The sequence below is a fragment of the Pimephales promelas genome, chromosome 1, assembly GCF_988280905.1.
Source record: "Pimephales promelas chromosome 1, fPimPro1.hap1.1, whole genome shotgun sequence".
Taxonomy (NCBI): domain Eukaryota; kingdom Metazoa; phylum Chordata; class Actinopteri; order Cypriniformes; family Leuciscidae; genus Pimephales; species Pimephales promelas.
Genome location: NC_142769.1, coordinates 11,553,184 through 11,571,915, shown reverse-complemented (window position 1 = coordinate 11,571,915; position 18,732 = coordinate 11,553,184). Strand labels below are relative to the sequence as shown.

The 18,732-nt window shown below is 38.1% G+C and overlaps 2 protein-coding genes and 1 long non-coding RNA gene across 3 annotated transcripts in view; all 3 read left to right on the top strand.

Moving 5' to 3' along the window:
• The first annotated feature begins 2,643 nt into the window (after positions 1-2,643).
• Positions 2,644-3,471, top strand: LOC148998343 (uncharacterized). Its single transcript, XM_089131844.1, has 3 exons — positions 2,644-2,725; positions 2,977-3,155; positions 3,262-3,471. The coding sequence occupies exons 1-3, from the start codon at positions 2,644-2,646 to the stop codon at positions 3,469-3,471; spliced, it is 471 nt and encodes a 156-aa protein (XP_088987970.1).
• A 6,359-nt stretch (positions 3,472-9,830) lies between these two features.
• LOC120476328 (uncharacterized) lies at positions 9,831-12,652 on the top strand. Its single transcript, XR_016149912.1, has 4 exons — positions 9,831-10,288; positions 10,893-10,961; positions 11,419-11,519; positions 12,199-12,652. It is a non-coding gene; the product is annotated as an uncharacterized LOC120476328 (long non-coding RNA).
• Positions 12,653-14,453: 1,801 nt separating this feature from the next.
• The window catches only part of caap1 (caspase activity and apoptosis inhibitor 1), a 28,234-nt gene continuing 23,955 nt past the window's right edge, over positions 14,454-18,732 (top strand). The window contains exons 1-3 of the mRNA XM_039652453.2: positions 14,454-14,614; positions 15,410-15,601; positions 18,371-18,455. Of these exons, the coding sequence (XP_039508387.1) occupies positions 14,480-14,614; positions 15,410-15,601; positions 18,371-18,455 (412 nt within the window). The 5' untranslated portion in view covers positions 14,454-14,479. The remainder of the gene's footprint in view (positions 14,615-15,409; positions 15,602-18,370; positions 18,456-18,732) is intronic.

Genomic DNA, 18,732 nt, shown 5'->3' with positions numbered 1-18,732 from the left:
AAAACATCTCCATGCGGTCACATAGGATTGGAGAGTTCTGGGGGAAACAGCTTGGAGAATGGTGTCGAGCGATCTGTTGAGGAGGGATTTTTGCGGGTGAGTTATGGGAATATTAATTCCGAATAATGAGGTACTGGAGTTGGGAGCTCGTCCGCCTCTGGAGCCAGCATCCTGAATTTCTGAAACATAAAGCGAGACAGAGAGTCAGCAATTTGGTTTTTTGACCCGAGGATGTGTTTTGCGATTAAGATAAATTGGTCACATGCGGAAATCCAGGTTAGACGTCTTAAAAGTGGCATTAGAGCGGGTGCATGGGAACGGCCTTTATTAATGCACTGGACTGTAGCTTCGTTGTCACAATGCACTACAATGCTGCTAGCAGTCCATTCTTTCCCCCACAGGAAGGCTGCTACTACGAGAGGGTAGAGCTCGAATAATGCAGAGGACTGAAGCGTGTCCTGTATTTGGGGGGGCCACGTAGACGCGAACCAGCGACCTTGGTAGAACCCTCCAAAGCCAACAGAGGGGGCTGCATCTGTGAACAGCTGGATGTCGAGGGGGGAGGAAATTAGATCCTTATAGAAAAAGGATAGGCCGTTCCACTGTTTAAGGAAAGTTATCCATAGCCCGAGTTCGTCGCGGCATGCCGGAGTTATGGAAATTAGATCCTCTAGTGCGTGGACTGAAGACGCGAGAAAGAGGAGATGAGAAATAAAAGGGCGGCCTTGTGGAATAATGCGTATGGCGAAGTTTAAGTGGCCGAGCATGGATAGGAGTTCGCGTTTGGAACACTCTGGACTGTCCGCGAGGGTAGATGAGATGAGGATTATCCTATCAATTTTCTCCTTGGGCAGGGAGGCCTGGAATCGAACTGAATCTAGATTAATGCCAAGGAACTCGATGGATGTAGCGGGACCCATGGTTTTTTCCTGGGCGATGGGGATTCCGAGCTCGGAAAAGACTTTTTGAACTGTGAGGATCTGGGCTGCTGGAATGGCGCCAGGAGGCGAAATTATTAGAAAATCGTCCAGCAGGTGAATGAGGTGAGGAATTGCGTAATTGTTTGACAAGATCCAGCAAACGGCTTCAGATAGCATGTCGAAAATTTTGGGGCTGCTTTTGCATCCAAAAGTTAAGCGTACGGCGAAATAAAATTTCTCATGCCAGCGCACGCCGAATAAGTGCCATGAATCCGGGTGGATGGGCATCACTTTAAAAGCTGAAGTGATGTCAATTTTAGCGAGCCAGGCACCCCGACCCACGATTTTAATCAGGTCGATTGCGTGATCTACGTCGTGGTATTTGAGAGAAAATTCGTTGAGTGGGATCAGGCTGTTAATGCTTGGGAACATGGACTTATGTGGAGCTGACAGATCGACTATGAGGCGTTTCTTACCTGAAAACTTTCTCGTAGCCACTCCAATGGGGCTAATGCGAAAATTTTTGAAAGGAGGCTCGTCAAAAGGGCCGATCATAAAGCCTGACTCGACTTCTTTTTTAATCAGGTTGTCTACCACGTCGGGCTCAGCGAGAGCCGATTGGAGATTATCGCAGATGATGTTTTGGGAGAGCGGACAAACCACTCCAGGTTTAAAGCCGTGTAGTAGGCCAGACAGCAGATATTCGGTGAATTCGGAGTCCGGGTGGTGAGCTAGTTCGATGGAAAGGCGAGAAATATTCACAGGAGTCGATAAATAATTTCTAGATTTTTTATTGACATCTTTATATACAGGGCATACGGGACGGGCATGAGCACCGCCGCAAAAGCTGCATATGTGCAAGTACCGACAACGCTGCCTGGTGCATTTGCCAATGTTAAAATTGTTGCAAGGCTGTTTGTTGTCTGTGAGTGCTCTGGAGCTGAATTTAGCCTCGTGAAGGTTGCTAGTCGCCGGTCTTGGTGTGTAGCTAGTGGATTTGACTGGAGCTGTTTCAGGGCGTGGAGAAACGAAGGGGTTAACTTGGGGACACGATGTCGTGGGATGCGACACTGACCTACAGACCGCGCAGGAAATATTCCTGCAGCCGAGGAAGACTCTACTGTGTAAGTCAGTGTCTAGTGCTCCCCAGTAAGGGCATTGGTTCCACTGAGAAACCCTAACGGCGCATTTTGCTGAAAAGAGTTTGTGGTAAGTGTAAAAGTGCCCTCCCCCGTAGGACAACGCGAGCTCGGCTATCAGTGCTAAATAGTCGTTCAGTTCGCGTCGTCTATGGGGGAAGGCTGAGCAAATGATGTCTGTGTAGTGGCTGAAAGCAATTGAAAACTCTGGAAAAGAAAGTAAACGTGACGAATGTGTATTTTGATTTTTTTTAAAGTGACTGAAAAATCCCCGCAGTCTAACTGACGGTTGGAATCGGATACGGGAAAAAGAGAAAGTAAATGTGAGAGATCTACATCCGCACCTGCCATAATCTGTGCTCGGATGTTTTGAGTCACCGGGGGAGGCTCCAGAGCGACGGCGTTTGGTGGAACTGGCATCGGGGAAGCTGTGAAAAGAGAATATTGTGATTTGGCATTTAGAAGAGAGCTGTAAGGGAGAGAAGCCTGGGCTGCGACTGTCGGCGGAGGCAGCCTCACGCTTAGGTCGGCCTGTGGGGCTTGAGAAGGAAGATTGAAATAAGCACCAGAGGGAAAAGGAGAAAATGGATGAGATGCCTGAGCCTGTGTTGCAAGCGGAGGTGGTCTTGCGCTTGCTTGGGCTGCAGGCCACTGAAAAGGGGAGGGGTTAGTCGCAGGAAACTGGTGGAAAGTTTGAGCCTCTGCCGCTAGCGGAGGCAACCTCACGCTAGCGTTTGCTACGGGAGCCGGAGGCCACTGCAGAGGAAAGGGGTTAGAAACAGCAGGAGGAAAAAACTGGGAAGCGGAATGTGAGCCGGCGGGCCCAGCTGTGAATGGCGCTGCGGCGGGAAGCGTCGTGCTGAAAAGCTGAGGTGAAGCGAGAGGCGAGTGATGTCTCGTGGCGGTGGAATCTGGAGCGCGACCCAGGCTCGCGGAAATCCTGGCGCTCCGGGCCGAAGCGCGCGGAAAACCAGACCTTGTACGGGAAGGTTGCAGAGTCGGGCGAGGCGAGTTCAGGGCCTCGCGAGAATTTCCCGGCCTGCTGGCCGCCTTGGAACCTGGGGTGGATCTAGGAGAGATGTTTGATGATTGCAAGGTAACGTACATGTTGTAAAGTTGCACTTTAGTCATCCTGCGCGAGGGCTGAAAATCTGAGTTTATCAGCGCTTGTCTTAGACTCAAGACTGTCCACTTTTCAATAGGCGGAATCGTTGGCACGGCCGAACGATAGGAGGACGCTGGGGAGGAAGCTGGAGTCCTCGCCGGTGGAGGTGAGGGTAAGCCCCGGCGTCTTGGCATGCAAGGAGTTGTTTGTACCGACCGGCGCCCACGAGATGAAACGTGGGGCTCGGAGGCGGTATCAGGTGGAGAAGTTGTCCTGGGGCCAGCTGATGGCGGCGGAGCATGGTTGAGGTCGTCATCGGATGTTGAAAGTTGCATTTGGGACATCTTTTTGCAAAGCAGTACACCAAATGCTGAGAACAGTCGAGGAATAAGGGTGAGTCAACTGTGTGTTTTTATAGGCTTTACTTGTGCTGATTGAGTGAACCAGTTGATTACTGATTGCTGACAGCTGGCTGACTTGATTGTTTGATCATTAGAACGTGATCCTCCCGAAACTTGTTAATAAAACATCGAATAATAGCGAACTCCCATTTTATGTTGGTTACTTTAAATAAATATAGGTTACTTTAAATAAATATACACATGATTCATAATCTTCTTTTTATTCCTAACCACACACTGCTGAAACATGCCATCACTGACATAAGTAAAACATTTCGTTCATCTTACAATCATTAGCTCTTCAAACGAGAGAATGGGTGGCTCTTAAAAGATCCTTTTGGTAATTAGTTATTAGTAGTGATTAGTAGGTGGGGTTTTATTTGGAGCTGGTGTACTTAGTGACGGCCTTCGTGCCCTCAGACACGGCGTGTTTGCCTAGCTCACCAGGAAGCAGCAGTTCGCACAGCGGTCTGGATCTCTCTCGACGTGATGGTGGAGCGTTTGTTGTAGTGAGCGAGACGAGACGACTCACCGGCAATGTGCTCGAAGATGTCGTTGACGAAAGAGTTCATGATACCCATCGCCTTGGAGGAGATCCCGGTGTCAGGATGAATCTGTTTCAGTACTTTGTAAAAGTAGATGGCATAGCTCTCCTTTCTGGACTTTCTGCGCTCCACCCCCCAACATGGAAGAAACTAAAGAAGTCAGAATAATTAAAACAGTTTAGAATAAAAAAAAAATCCGATTAATAAAAATAAAATACAGTGTCGAAAATAAAATGTACAGTAACAGTCGGACAAACAGTGGCACAGTGCTCATTCAGTAAATGGAACCAATAAATAAAAACAGTTAAGAGTAAAAATAAAATAAAGTAATACCCCTATCTGAGATGGAAGAGATTGAGCTGGTTTACGGTGCTACTGGGCCTCCAGCCCAGGGACTTCTCATATTCTCAGCAGTAACTTACTTCTTCACTCGCCTCATCGGAGTGAAGACTCTCCCGCTCTCCATCAAGATCTCTTCCAGTTAACCCCTATCTGAGGTGGAAGAGATTGAGTTGGTTTACGGTGCAACTGGACCTCTAGCCCAGGGACGTAGAGCGTCGTACGTACTCTGCTTGGGTGGTGCTACACCAGTAATGCCCAGCGGGGCCCCCACAGAGCACTTTTCTCCCCTTAACGACGCTCTCAGCGACTTCTTATACTCTCAGCAGTATAAGTAACTTACTTCTTCACTCGCCTCATCGGAGTGAAGACTCTCCCGCTCTCCATCAAAATCTCTTCCAGTATACCCCTATATGAGATGGAAGAGATTGAGCTGGTTTACGGTGCAACTGGACCTCCAGCCCAGGGACGTACTCTGCTGGGGTGGTGCTACACCAGTAATGCCCAGCGGGGCCCCCACAGAGCATGTTTCTGCTGCCATTACCCTTAATGACGCTCTCAGCGACTACTTATACTCTCAGCAATATAAGTAATTTACTTCTTCACTCGCCTCATCGGAGTGAAGACTCTCCCGCTCTCCATCAAAATCTCTTCCAGTCAGAGAGTATTAAAGCAGTATTAAAGCAGTTAAAGCAGTACAGTGCTCATTCAGTAAATGCACAGCTAAACAGATGTGTTTTGAGTCTGGATTTGAATGTGACTACTGTAGGAGCACACCTGATCTCTTCTGGAAGCTGGTTCCAGCTGCAGCTGGCATAATAGCTAAAAGCTTGTAGCAGAACTTCACTTGCGTTAGCATTCCCATTGACTCCCATTCATTTTGGCGTCACTTTGACAGCAAATAACTTTACATCTGAGGCGTTTGAAGACCCCATTTGTCCTTTATTTATTTCTAAAGAAACACAGCAATGTATAAAATGCCCCCAGGTTAGTAGAGTAGACTTCCCCCATAGAAGCAGTTTTAGTGAAAGTAGGCTAACGGTTGCGTCATACCCACGCGACTCTCTGTCGCACAGTAGAGGGATTACCGTATGGACGGGAGAAGAAGCTCGCGTGCGATCGGGGAAATGTGGAGGCAAAATGACAAAATAATTAATCAGAATACCAAGCAGAATTGTCTCCTTCTCCTATATGGACAGCTCCTATTCACACTCTCTGCCTCTGAATGTTTCGGAAGGGAATGATTCAGATTTCTCATGCCACAGCACTAGAACACAGACGGGTTACCCTCGTCACATCTACGTAGTCAAGCTCTGTTTGAGTCTGCGCAACAGGGACGGAAGTGCTAAAAAATCGCCAAAAACGGGCTTCAATCGTCTCAATGGAGTTCCAATGGGATCGCTCTGTCCATTTCTTTTACTGTCTATGGTTTTTGTGGACCAAACCCATAAAATCGTATTTCATTTGACAACTCAAAGCTCATGAGGGCCAATCACATACGGTTAGCCGACAGCCTACCCCGACAATGTAAACATGTAAACAATGTAAACATTTTGGTCTCTCGGTTGAAGATAATGAAAAGATGCTATATTGATGCTTCAACGTTATCAACAAAGTGAAATTAATTCTTGTTCTAGAAAACAAAGCATGTTATAGCATTGATATATGGCATTGAGTAAATCCTGACTGAGTAAATACAGAGACTATTTTTGGTAAATCTCATAGACAGTAAAAGTATATCTGTATTTTATTTCTGCCAGTAGTGAAGCGCTTGTTTCGGTTTCTTTTTTTTTTCTCGACGATTGAATTCCCAGGAAGAGGGAACTTTTATTTTGAATTTATTTTTAAATTTGATTTAGCCTACTACCGGTGTGGTGAAGAGATTTTTTTTATTTTTTTATTGACAGCATTTGCAGATACAAACAATACATTCAAATACATACATAAATAAATACATAAATAAATAAATAATAAATAGATAAATAAAGTACATACATGAATAAATTATATCCAGTGGGGTTTGCAAAGTCCAGCAAGGCTAATCAACAAGCCAATTCATAGCATACCATATAGTCCAATTCATAACATACCATATAGTTATGAGATCCAATTTCATTCACTCACACGATGTCACAAGTTTTGAGTATATCTGCACAGTCTTCAGAGCTTTACAGTTCTTTGAATATCTTATGGAGTCCAAGTATTCATTGACTTCACTTTCAAACACAGGAAAGAAGGGTTTAGAGGCTCTGAACTTACATTTATGGATGTGATATTTAGCGAGTAGAAATAAAAGATTAATTTTTTTTTTTATTTATTACAAGGACAGTGCATATTAACATGACAAGTCAAAATATGCCAGAGTTAGCCAAAAGGCTAGTTTTCATCTGCAGTCCTGGGCCAGATGTACAATAGGCAACCTAAAAATACAATATACATACAACAATTATAATTAAAACATAACAAACCAAAACAACTACAAAAAAACCCCCCAAAAAACAAAACAAAAAAAAACAACAATAGAATAAAAAAAAATCAATGTTGACATATTTGCATGCTAAAAAGCCACATTTACAGACGTTGGGATGTCATTCCATTCTTTTGAGGCTTTAATAGAGAAGGCAGATTGACTAAAAGCAGTTTTCCTAAAATTAATAACACAGTCCCTTCTAAGGGAACCTCTAGTGAGACGACTATTATCCGACCTTAAACTCACAAACTCACTAAGAGGTGGTGGGGCCAGGCCATTTAGAATCTTATAAACTAAACAGCCATTTGAAAACTTAACAAAGTTTTCCCAACTCAACAAATTATATTTTGATAGAATTTTACAATGATGAAAAAGATGTGGTTTCTTATCAAAACATTTTAGCGTTTGTTTATACAGAGATTGTATTGGTAGCAAGGCGGAGTGGTTGGCCTGAGACCATGTAGTGAGACAGTAATTCATATGTGAAAAAATCATAGAGTGCATAAACATTTTGGCAGCTTGGGTAGACATTAAATTCCTGATATAACGAAAATTAGATAAATTGTATTTTATTTTCTTAACAGTATTTGAAATCTGGGAATTAAACTTAAGATTGGAGTCAATGATAATACCAAGATATTTACATTCTGAAACAATTTGAATTTTCTCACCGTTAATAAAAATGTCCGGATCAACTGCAGAGTTGGTGGTTTTACTAAAAAACGTATACCCACTGTTTTGGAGAGATTTAACTGAAGGCTACAGTGGTTTAACCATTCACTAATTTTAAACATAGCCTTTGTAAGTTTGGCAGCCACTGCTGCTTTTGAAGTTCCATGTATATATAAAACAGTGTCGTCTGCATACATTTGGACTCTCACTTCTGGGCATGCAAGCGGCAAGTCATTAATATACAAGCAAAACAAAAGGGGGCCCAATATAGACCCTTGGGGCACTCCAGTGGACAATTGAAGAGGTTCAGATTGAAAGCTGCCAATACGTACAGATTGCGATCGTTGGGACAAATAAGATGCAACCCACTTAAGAGCATTCGTAGAAAAGTTAAAATGAGATAGTTTAGACAGTAAAATACTGTGATTAACAGTGTCAAAGGCTTTCCTAAGATCTAAAAAAATAGCTCCAACAACCTTGTGCCTATCAAGCATCGATTTAACATTTTCAATAAAATAACAATTCGCTGTCTCAGTGGAGTAATTTGACCTAAATCCAAATTGTAACGGATGAAGGGAACATAACGAGTTATTCAAGTGATCCCTAATCTGTTGAGACACCCATTTTTCTAAAACCTTAGATATTACAGGCAGAATGCTAATAGGTCTATAATTGGAGATCATTTTTCTGTCTCCTGATTTAAATAAAGGGGAAACAATAGCCAATTTCCAAGCATTTGGGAATTCCCCTACAGAGATCGATTGATTTATAATATTTGTGGTGGGGATAATCAATGAAATACTGAAATAATAATGAAATACTTTCCTTCCTTGTCTGTCTTAAGGTCGACCACACCAAAGAAAACATCTTTAAAGCAAAATGAGAAATCCGTAACAAAAAAGGTTTGGATAAATTCAAGGACATCTGACCAAAATTTTTCTGTGTATGAACATTTCCAAAATAAATGGCAAATATCTTCATCTGACCTTTTACAGAAAGAGCATTCAGATTCAATATCTGGTTTATACCGCTTAAGCACACACTTTACTGGGTAGAATCTGTGAATTAATTTAAATGTAACTTCTCTCACTTTATTAGTAAGCATATATTTAAAAGGCAAAGACCAAACGTTTTTCCAAGGGACATTCTCTACTAACCTGTTCCAATATGGGATTATATAAGGAATAGTAACAATTTCTTTTGGTATAAAGCCCTAATAGTTTTATTTTTCGTCACTGCAGAAAAGCATAATCTCCCCTCAGTATCAGATAAATCCATATTGTGAGTAAGTGGCCATGGGAAATTAATGCCTCCCAGCAACATTCTGATACCAGAAGGAATTGCACCAAAGACAATTGCATACTCCTTAACCAAAACAGGAATTTGAAATTTCTGCAAGTACAGTCTGCCACTTGTGTCATAGAGTTGCCCAACAAGTACAATATTATTCCCAGTTTAAAAAAAAAAAATAAAGATTTGTTTTTGTAGAGAATGTCCTTATTATTCCAAATGTAATAACGATGAGGTGAGAAGTTATGTTTAAATAAGAGAGACCAAGCCAAAAGCATGTGTTTATGAAAATTGGACAGTTTGATTGGGATTTTGTTAATATTATAATTACATACCCTGCAAACATGCCCCTGCGGGGCCGACGCTGGCTTTTTGTGGGCACAGTGGGCTAGGGCCAGCCCACGCCAAACCTAAACAGGCCCAGTGCGGGTTGCCCAGACGAGGCCCACAGCTTTGGGCTCACTGCGGACTATCAGTGAGCAGCCCACACTAGCGGGCTGCCCACATTAAGCCCATGATGGCCCACTGTGGGCCATCCCATTCGGGCCCATGAGCAGGTTTTGCACCTTTGGGCCCATGCGGGTTTAGTTTAGGTAGCCCACATTTAGATTTGCCCACATGCCCACAATGTCGTCAGTACGTCCTCTAATCATAATAACTTGGTAATTTTAATTCTCTTAAAAATTAAAAAAATAAAATAATAATATATATATATATATATATATATATATTAAGAGAATAAGAAAGCACTAATAATATATATATATATATATATATATAAAGAGAATAAGAAAGCACTAATAACTTGGTAATTTTAATTCTCTTAAAAAAAATTTAAACAATTTAAATATATATATATATATATATATATATATATATATATATATATTTAAATTGTTTAAAAATGTTTTATTTTTTTTTAAGATATATATATATATAAGAGAATAAGAAAGCACTCTTTATATAAAGATGGTAATGAAATTACGGGCCTGTTGCAGTTTCATTCCACACTTTATGTTACATATTTATATTACACGTTGCTCTTTATATTACATGTAGGCCTTTATATAATACAGATGTCATGAAATTGCTTTACAATAAAAGTAAAAGCAAAATGGTATTAAAAAGCATAATTGTCAACTGAATGGGTCATAGAACTACACAATGAGTTTAAATTCATTATATAAAATTAATTATATTTTAAATTGTTAAATGTTATAATTCTAGATGTTTATTTAAATGCTGCGTGCCTTTTGACGTGTTCTATGGGCGTACGTGCGCGAGTCGCATTCAAATCTGATTCAAAGACAGGAGCGCGCGAGCAGATGGAAACCATGGAAACGAGGAAACCCATCAACTGACAAACAGCAAACTAGCGTCTCTCACTGTTGTTTTCTCTGCTTTCAGGTAAGTCTAGTTACCAAAATCACACAAATAATACATACAAACCTTCCTGATATATGTCTTACGTGTAATTGATACACTTCTGTTGAATATTTGCTTTATAGAAATAGTTTTGTGTCTTCGATAAAGTCCGTTAGCATCTGACTGAACCGTTTTCAGAAGAGCTAACGTTAACGTTAAGTTGTTTACGTTACAATTGAGCTCTTGTTTTACATAAGTGTGGGTTTTTAACCACATTTTTGTGTTGATAACAGTTTTTGATAGTTTTGTTTTGCTGGTAATTTGTCAATGGGTGATTGGAAGTTAGCTAAGTTAATTTATTTAACCTTGAAAGAATTCATTGTAACGTACTTAATGACGTCATTTACAAATATTGGTAATAAGTGATTTCAGAAGGAACAGGAAAAAAACACAACAAAGGGGAATTATTGTTTAATCATGATAATTATTTCATATGCATTATTGCACAATATATTACCTTAAGATTTTTTATGTATATTCTTTAGCTATGCTCTAGCTTGCTTCCTTGTATTAAACCCTTTGTTCTATTGTAAATTCAATGTAATATTGTTGGCTCTGTGACACATTGCATGTTATTTTCTTGAAGATCATCATAGATGTCCTGCTGCACCCCCTGGGGTCCAAGACAATCTCCACGGCTATGACCTCGACTATAGTAAGCAAAACTTCATACATACTGTTTAATTGTTGTGGGTCTGTAGGATTTATGATTTTGAATGAAGTCTCTCACTTTAAATTCATTAACTACAGTTTTTTTCAGTGACATTGTACTTGAGAAGCTAAATAATAGGTGGCAAATATAATGTTATAATAGTCATAGTTATAATAATTCAGGATAATAGTCATGGGTATATATATATATATATATATATATATATATATATATATATATATATACAGTATATATATATATATATATATATATATATATATATATACAGTATATATATATATATATATATATATAATTTTTTTATTTTATTTTTTCTCTGGGTGTGTTTTTAATTATGTTGGCCAATGAGACACCATACTGTCCAACTCAAAGCTATTTTTTTATGTATGTTTGACTGATAAATACTGAAATTCTTTTTACTTTCAAATGCTGAATTCAGGGGGTTATGGCTGTGCTCTTGTTACCAGATGAGATATCATTTGATCCTGTGATTCTTCAGGACAAGATCTTGATGCCATCCATACCCAGTACATGACGAAGGTGAGTTTCACAATAGCTATATCACCATCACAAACCAAGAGGCCAAACATAACAGGCCTTCATCCATATGAACTCACCCATATGTAGGAATAGGTTCCGAAACCCGGTATTAAACATTAAACGGGCCCTGGGGCCAAATTAAGGAAGACTGCAGTATCGATAAGCTCAGATGTTATCAGTTCTGCTGACGGTACTGAAGAAATTACACACACACTATTTATTATAGACATTATCTTGTGTCATTGTCATGTGTTTTTCAGGCTGGTTGTTTGTCATTTTGTAAGAGTAGAGAGAGGCTGTACCTCAGTGAAGACTTATTTTACATTAGATAATTCAATTTCCGTACCTGATAAGTTAGATTTTCCGAAAAAACTTCATGCACTGCTTATTTCAATTGTATTTTTCTTCTATTGAATTTATCAATACTTGTAATTTGTTATAATTTTCAATGCAGATTCACTCAATAATCTCTTGAAATTTGTTTTTATATCGCAATATATATAGCAGCAGATAAACAAAATATTTTATTTAAGGTTTTTAGTATTGTGCAGCTCTAATATTGAGCATTACCTGATTGAACCTGGAATTGTTATAATAACCTGGAATAATTTGTGATACCAGATGTATGATTATGTATGATAGATTTTGAACTGTATTTTTTTTTTTTTTTTTTTTGCAGGTTTTCTGGGATCCACAGTGGAAGGCATCAAGGCGTGAGATGTTGGCTGGACAGATGTACCTGTACACCACACCGACCTCTGCTTTTACATGGATGGCGGATTACTATCATGTTCTGTAAAGGTTTCATTATAGCAAAACAGAGCACCTGTGACAGTGGAATCTGTAGGTGTAACGTAGTCAGTTAAAAGTAGTCAGGTGTAAAGTAGTCACAGAGAGAACGTTTTTTTTTTTTTAAGTTTCAAACTTTTTTCTCTTTCACAAAAAACACTGCAGTTACAGCTTTTCAAATTCTTCATTGGAGGTGTACAAATAATTTTCTTTTTTTCAAATCACAAAAAGGGCTGTGCAAAAATTAATTGCAATTAATCGCATCCAAAATAAAAGTCTGTGTTTACATAATATATTTGTGTGTGCTGTATATAATTATTTTGTATATATAAATACCTATGCATGCATGTGTATATATATATATATATGAATACATAATCTATATTATATAAATATAAATATTTTATATATGAATAACACATTTTCTTAAATATATACATGCATGTGTGTGTATTTATATATACAATATAGGGCTGTGTAACGATTAATTGCATCAAAAATAAAAGTTTGTGTTTACATGATATATGTCTGTATAATTATTTTGTATATATAAATACACACATATCCATGTATATATTTAAGAAAAATGTGTTATTGATATATCAAAGATTTATATTTATGTATAATATTAATTTTGTATAAACATATATACAGTACAAACATGCAAATATTTCTTAAATATATACATGCATGTGTGTGTATTTATATATACAAAATAATTATACACACTACACAAACGTATATAATTTATGTGAACACAAACTTTTATTTTGGATGTGATTAACCGCGATTAATCGTTTCACAGCCCTAATACAAAATAATTATATACAGCACACACAAATATATTATGTAAACACAGACTTTTATTTTGAATGCAATTAATCGCAATTAACTTTTGCACAGCCCTGTAAGAAATGTATGCAGACATTTAAGGCACGGCCACACGGGGTTTGAGCATATGTGACTGTGAAATTGAAAAGTGAAGTGTGACCACATGAGAATAGCCAAACAGTATAGATGATTCACAAAATTATACACCAAGAAATGTGCATAATTGGCCAAAATGTTACTGTTTATCAACAAAAATATGACCCTATGAGTTTGGTAATTTTTAGAATAGGATTTGTGCACCTGCAATGAAGAATTTAACTGATGTTTTGTGTAACTGATGTGTTGTGTTTGTGAGAGAGAGAAAGAAAGCAAAGAAAAAGAGGTTTGCAACTCATAAAACATTTTCTCGAAGACTAAAAATCTACAAATTGCACTGTTATAGGGACTCTGTTTAGCTTCAATATTACTAGATATAATACAGTGTCAATCTTATTAACTACTATTTATTTTGTATAAAATCATATACAGTATACAGGTAAAAAATTTGGAAACATTTTGGAAGAAGTCTATTCTGCTTATCAAGCTTGCATTTATTTGCATTTATTTAAAAAAAAAACAGTAATATTGTGAAATTTTATCATAATGTAAAACAGCTGTTTTCTATGTTTCTGTTTTTTATGTGAATATATAATAGTGTAATTATATTATATATAATAACCTAAATTTAATGTTTTATGTTTTGTAATAAATAAATTTGTGAAAATACAGAAATTAGTTATGTGGTGACTGCATTCAGATGTATAGAATAATTGTTTTTCCCAAAGACTTATAGTTATATTAGCCAAAAAGTATTTATAGTGAAACAGATTAATTGTGAACTAGATCTATTGTTGTAGATGCCCTGTGTGTGCGGTGCGGGCCCTGTGTGGGCTTAGTGAGGGATTCCTTGGGGCTAAGTGAGGGCTGCCCATGCAGGGCCAACGTTTTGTGGGCCCAGTGTGCGGGCCCTGTGTGGGTTTAGTGAGGGCTAAGTGAGGGCTGCCCATGCAGGCCCAACGTTTTGCCAATGAGCAAATTCTCATGGGCCCTGCGCTAGCAGCCTGCAGGGGGCCCTTAGGCTAGCCCTAAGTGGGCCCGGACAGGGCCAGTCCAGGCTTGTTTGCAGGGTAATGACATAAAATTTAGGCCACCGATTTTAGAGAAAATATAGTTTGGAATAAAGTTCCAAAGTGATGTTGGATTGTTAAAGAATTGTCTGAGCCAATTGATTTTGAAGGTATTGCTTAAAGTGCTTGTTTCGGTTTCTCTGATTGGACTATCTTTTTGTTGACGTCATTGGTATGCGACGGCGCTCCAGCAGCAATGGGAATATGCAGGAGGGAAAGAAAAGAGAAAAAGAAAAGAAACGGGGACATTCTGATCGAGAGCACAATGAAGGAGAGCTGAAGAGGAGGACTATTGAATCCTGCACGGTGGTGAGAAAGAGAGACTGATTGCGGTTTAATAGGCTACTATTGCCGTTACGGGTAAAGTTGTCTTGTAGCTAACACATAGGGCCAGGTTTAATAAACAGGTCAAATTAGCGTGAGAGCAATTTAATTAAAAAAAAAAGCGCCGAAAGGAGTGGAAAGGTCTGTGCGTTATCTACTGACGCGCAAATTAAAGAACACAGATGCTGCCGAGTCATTCCATAATGACCAACGCAGTCAGCCAAGAGCAGCGAAAATTAGCGCCTGATTCAAGACCTTTTTGGGGGCGTTAAATAATGGAGCAAATATTGACTTGCGCAAACTTTAGTAAATCACCTTGCGTGATTATTTTAAATACTTTTCCATAAGTTACATGTTGTGTCTGAAAGGTAAACTCCTTAGTCCAACATATGCATTAAGGCCAACCGCAAAAAAAAATAAATAAATAAATGAATAAAAAAAATAAACATATCCACGCCTTTCAATCACTGCGTGTCTTTAGTTTTACTAATGAAAGGCTGTTGTGAAATGTCTAGAGGTCAAATGTATGTATTTTATTTAAAACCCACTTCATTCTTAGTCTCCCAACATCTCATACAATTTCTTTCTTTCTTTCTTTCTTTCTTTCTTTCTTTCTTTCTTTCTTTCTTTCTTTCTTTCTTTCTTTCTTTCTTTCTTTCTTTCTTTCTTTCTTTCTTATGGCAGTCATATTATATTAATGGCCACTGTTGCTTTCTTTAATTTGTTTCTTGTAAAGTATTACTTTTGTACTGTTTAATCAAATTCTGTTAAATATGAAAGGAGCCTAGAAAGGAGAAGGAGGAGCCCAAGGTTCCTCGTGACCCTAGTGATCTGGAGGAGGGCGGACTGGACCTAAATAAGGCATTCAAACCCATCAGTGCCTACATGCAGGACCGCAAGGAGATGCTGGAACAGTGTTTTCATGTACTGGGAGAAAATAAACTCAAAAAGATGCTGCCAGATGAACTTAAGGTATCTTTATTTTGCTGACATTCATAATGCATCATTACATCTCTGATCAGATGAGCCTGTATGTGTTTGTTTTGGTGGAGCTGGTAAAGAATAGTGTCAGAATGTGTCGATAGAAAGACCATAGACAATATTAGGGCTGCACATTTTCAAGTTTTTCATTAACCGTTAACCGAGGCCCTTAGCGGTTAATACTCGGTTAACCATATGTGAGCGCAGTTAATTTTTAATTAGTTAATTTTTAACACCTTTAATAACTGGTTGGACCCCATTTGAAACGAAATTAATTTATAGAAATAAAACGCAGTGGTAAGGACAGAGCAGTTAAAGTAGGCGCGTTTCCATCACCCTTCAAACTGAAATTGCCAATTGAAAATACGTACATCACGTCCATTTCGCAAAAACGCCGCAATTCGAAAAAAGAATATTTCACAAAACTGCAATGCGACATTTTGTGTGTTTTGGGTCCGTGTCCGCAAATAATAAAAATAATAAAAAATAATCATCAATAATAATACGTCACAGCACGGGAGAAAAATCGTTTGCAACTTCCGGTTCACGGGGACTTTAAAGGGGCAAAAAATCAAACAAATATCTGAAAATTCGTCTCATATATAGCCTATACTTTTGCGCAGCATTTGCAGTACAGTTCAAATGAACATTTTGATGTTCAACTTTGTGTTTTAAAAATACAACAACCGTTCATTTTTCGTTTTGCAATTAGGCCTACAGATTAAATAAGGGGAAACGAATGAACACAAAAGTACACTGACTGTTTGGACATAATATGAGGCAGAGTTCTTTTTTTTAAATTCATAAAAGAAACAAGGAATAGCCTACTAGACAAAACCTCAAAGGAATGCAACAATCAAGACCTCAGAGCAGAAATGAGGGAGAAACATCCAGTAACTCTGTGTCTTTCCCTGCCATTAATGCTTGGATAACACACCACGTCTCCTTCCATTAATAATAATAATGTCTAGTGCGGTGGCTGTGATATAGCCTACCAACGTCCGTTGCCATTATTTTTGGAATGACGTATCGCGAAAGGAAAAAAAAGATGTTTTAGTCGCATAACATCGTTAATGGAAACGCCGTCATTTCACAATATTTTTTATCGACATTCAGAAAAAAAAAATCGCAAAAGTTTTGTGCAAATATGTATTCAAATATGCAAAAAGTTTTCCCTCGGTTATGCAATTTTAAATGGTTAATCACTTTTACAATCGGGCCAGCATTACATCGTAACTAACGTTTATCATTTTCATGTCTTTTTAAGTTTTACCAGTTTAAACATTCAAGCAATCTTAAACCATCCCGTGCTCGCGCACTCTCAGAGATGTCTTTCACTGTGTGCACATACAGTAAAGCCTAAATCCACCTCACAAACAGCTCACCAGAAACAACATTTTTTTTCCCTGGATTATATCACTTTAACAGTTAAAAACATGCGAAATGATGTCAAAACTCTGGTCTTGGTGAGTAACCTCGTCAAGACAGTCGGTTATGTCTTTAAGCATTAAACGCGTGTGACACACCGTGGATTCGTGCACTAGTTCTTAAAGTGAAAGCAGCCATATGTCTCAGGCATTAATTCTTTTGTCATAACAACATAATATAGCATTAACTGTAAGCAATCAGAATTAATGGCCTATTTAATTCAGTCTGGACTAAAAAGACTATCCAGTGTTATTTTACATTGGATTACTTTATTCAGTTTCTAGTATTTCTGACATACCCAAAAACTTTTTTATTTAATATGTCTCTTTATTTGTGTCTTTATTCTATTGTGTTTATTTGTGCAACTTTTTTCAATTTAATTCAAAGATTGAAATCAAGCTTACATGTGTTGCATAAACTCTTAACAAAATTACCCCATTGTAAAAACAAACATTTAGGTAAGAGCAATGTAATAAAAAGGTCTAAATATTTATATATTTATTTATCTATATCTATCTTAAACATAAAATAACCTGATCCTGTTTGATCAAGCTGTGCTACTGTTCTGACTTGTCCAATTTTCAGCATCAATCTTGCATCAAAATCCTGTCTATGCATTTAGTGTATAGTTTACCTAAAATAAAAAGAGTTTTATAATATAATTTATTTTTATAATTTTAATTTCTTTGTATTAATTAACCACTAGTAAACTTATGTCCAGTTCTTTTTTTTGTATTATAAATATAGGATTTGTATTACATCTATATTCATAATAGTCGAATCGAGAATTAAACCAGGAATTGAGAATCGAAATCGAATCGAACTGAGAGCTTGCGAATCGAAATCGAATCGAAATTGAACATGTGAATCGATACCCAGCCCTAATCGGTTAACCATGGACACCCCTAGACAATATTATGAGACTGATATCAGCCCAAATTGTCATAAAAGTGGAATATGTATGATATATATGTCGTGTCATTTAATCCATCACAATTTTATATGGCCACATCAAATGTGAATTGGTTAATTGTGTAGTTTGGAACCAGATTTTTTTTTTAAAACCAGGCCATTCACTCTACTTAGTACTATTCCTTTGACAGCTCAGATTGCTTGTCACACTGTCTTGGAGAGTCAAATTTGAATTAGTTATTTAACCAAAAACAACATCAGTTTTTAGAGTTTCTATGTTTTTTAAGATTGCATTTACAATTAAACATTTAAGTTTGCTTTAGATGAGTGAGTAAAAAGTGAAACATAAAAATAATTCAATTGTATAGGCTGTTATAATTAATTGTATAGGCTATTATAACACCTTGTTGTTTCCTGCAGGACTGTTCTTTTAATGAGATTAAGAAACTGTGCTGGGATCAGCTGCAGGAACTCTCTGAGATTCATCTGCTGGAGATTTTGGAGGGTAAATATCCGATTCATCTTCACGCTGTGTGAATTTTGACCTGTGTCTGAACACTCGAATCAAACATTGGTCATTCTCTTGTCATGTTGGTTGTGTTTTAACCGAGCGGCAACCTCCCTGTCTCTCTTGAAACCAACACGGAAGTGACTTAAACTGCAATTCATCGACTGGCTGCTTGAGGCTGGATGCAAAAGGGGAGTCAAATCTATATCTCCTCCATGTTAAAATACCCAACTTTACAGCAGAACAAAATATGTTTACAGCCTGGTGCAAAAAC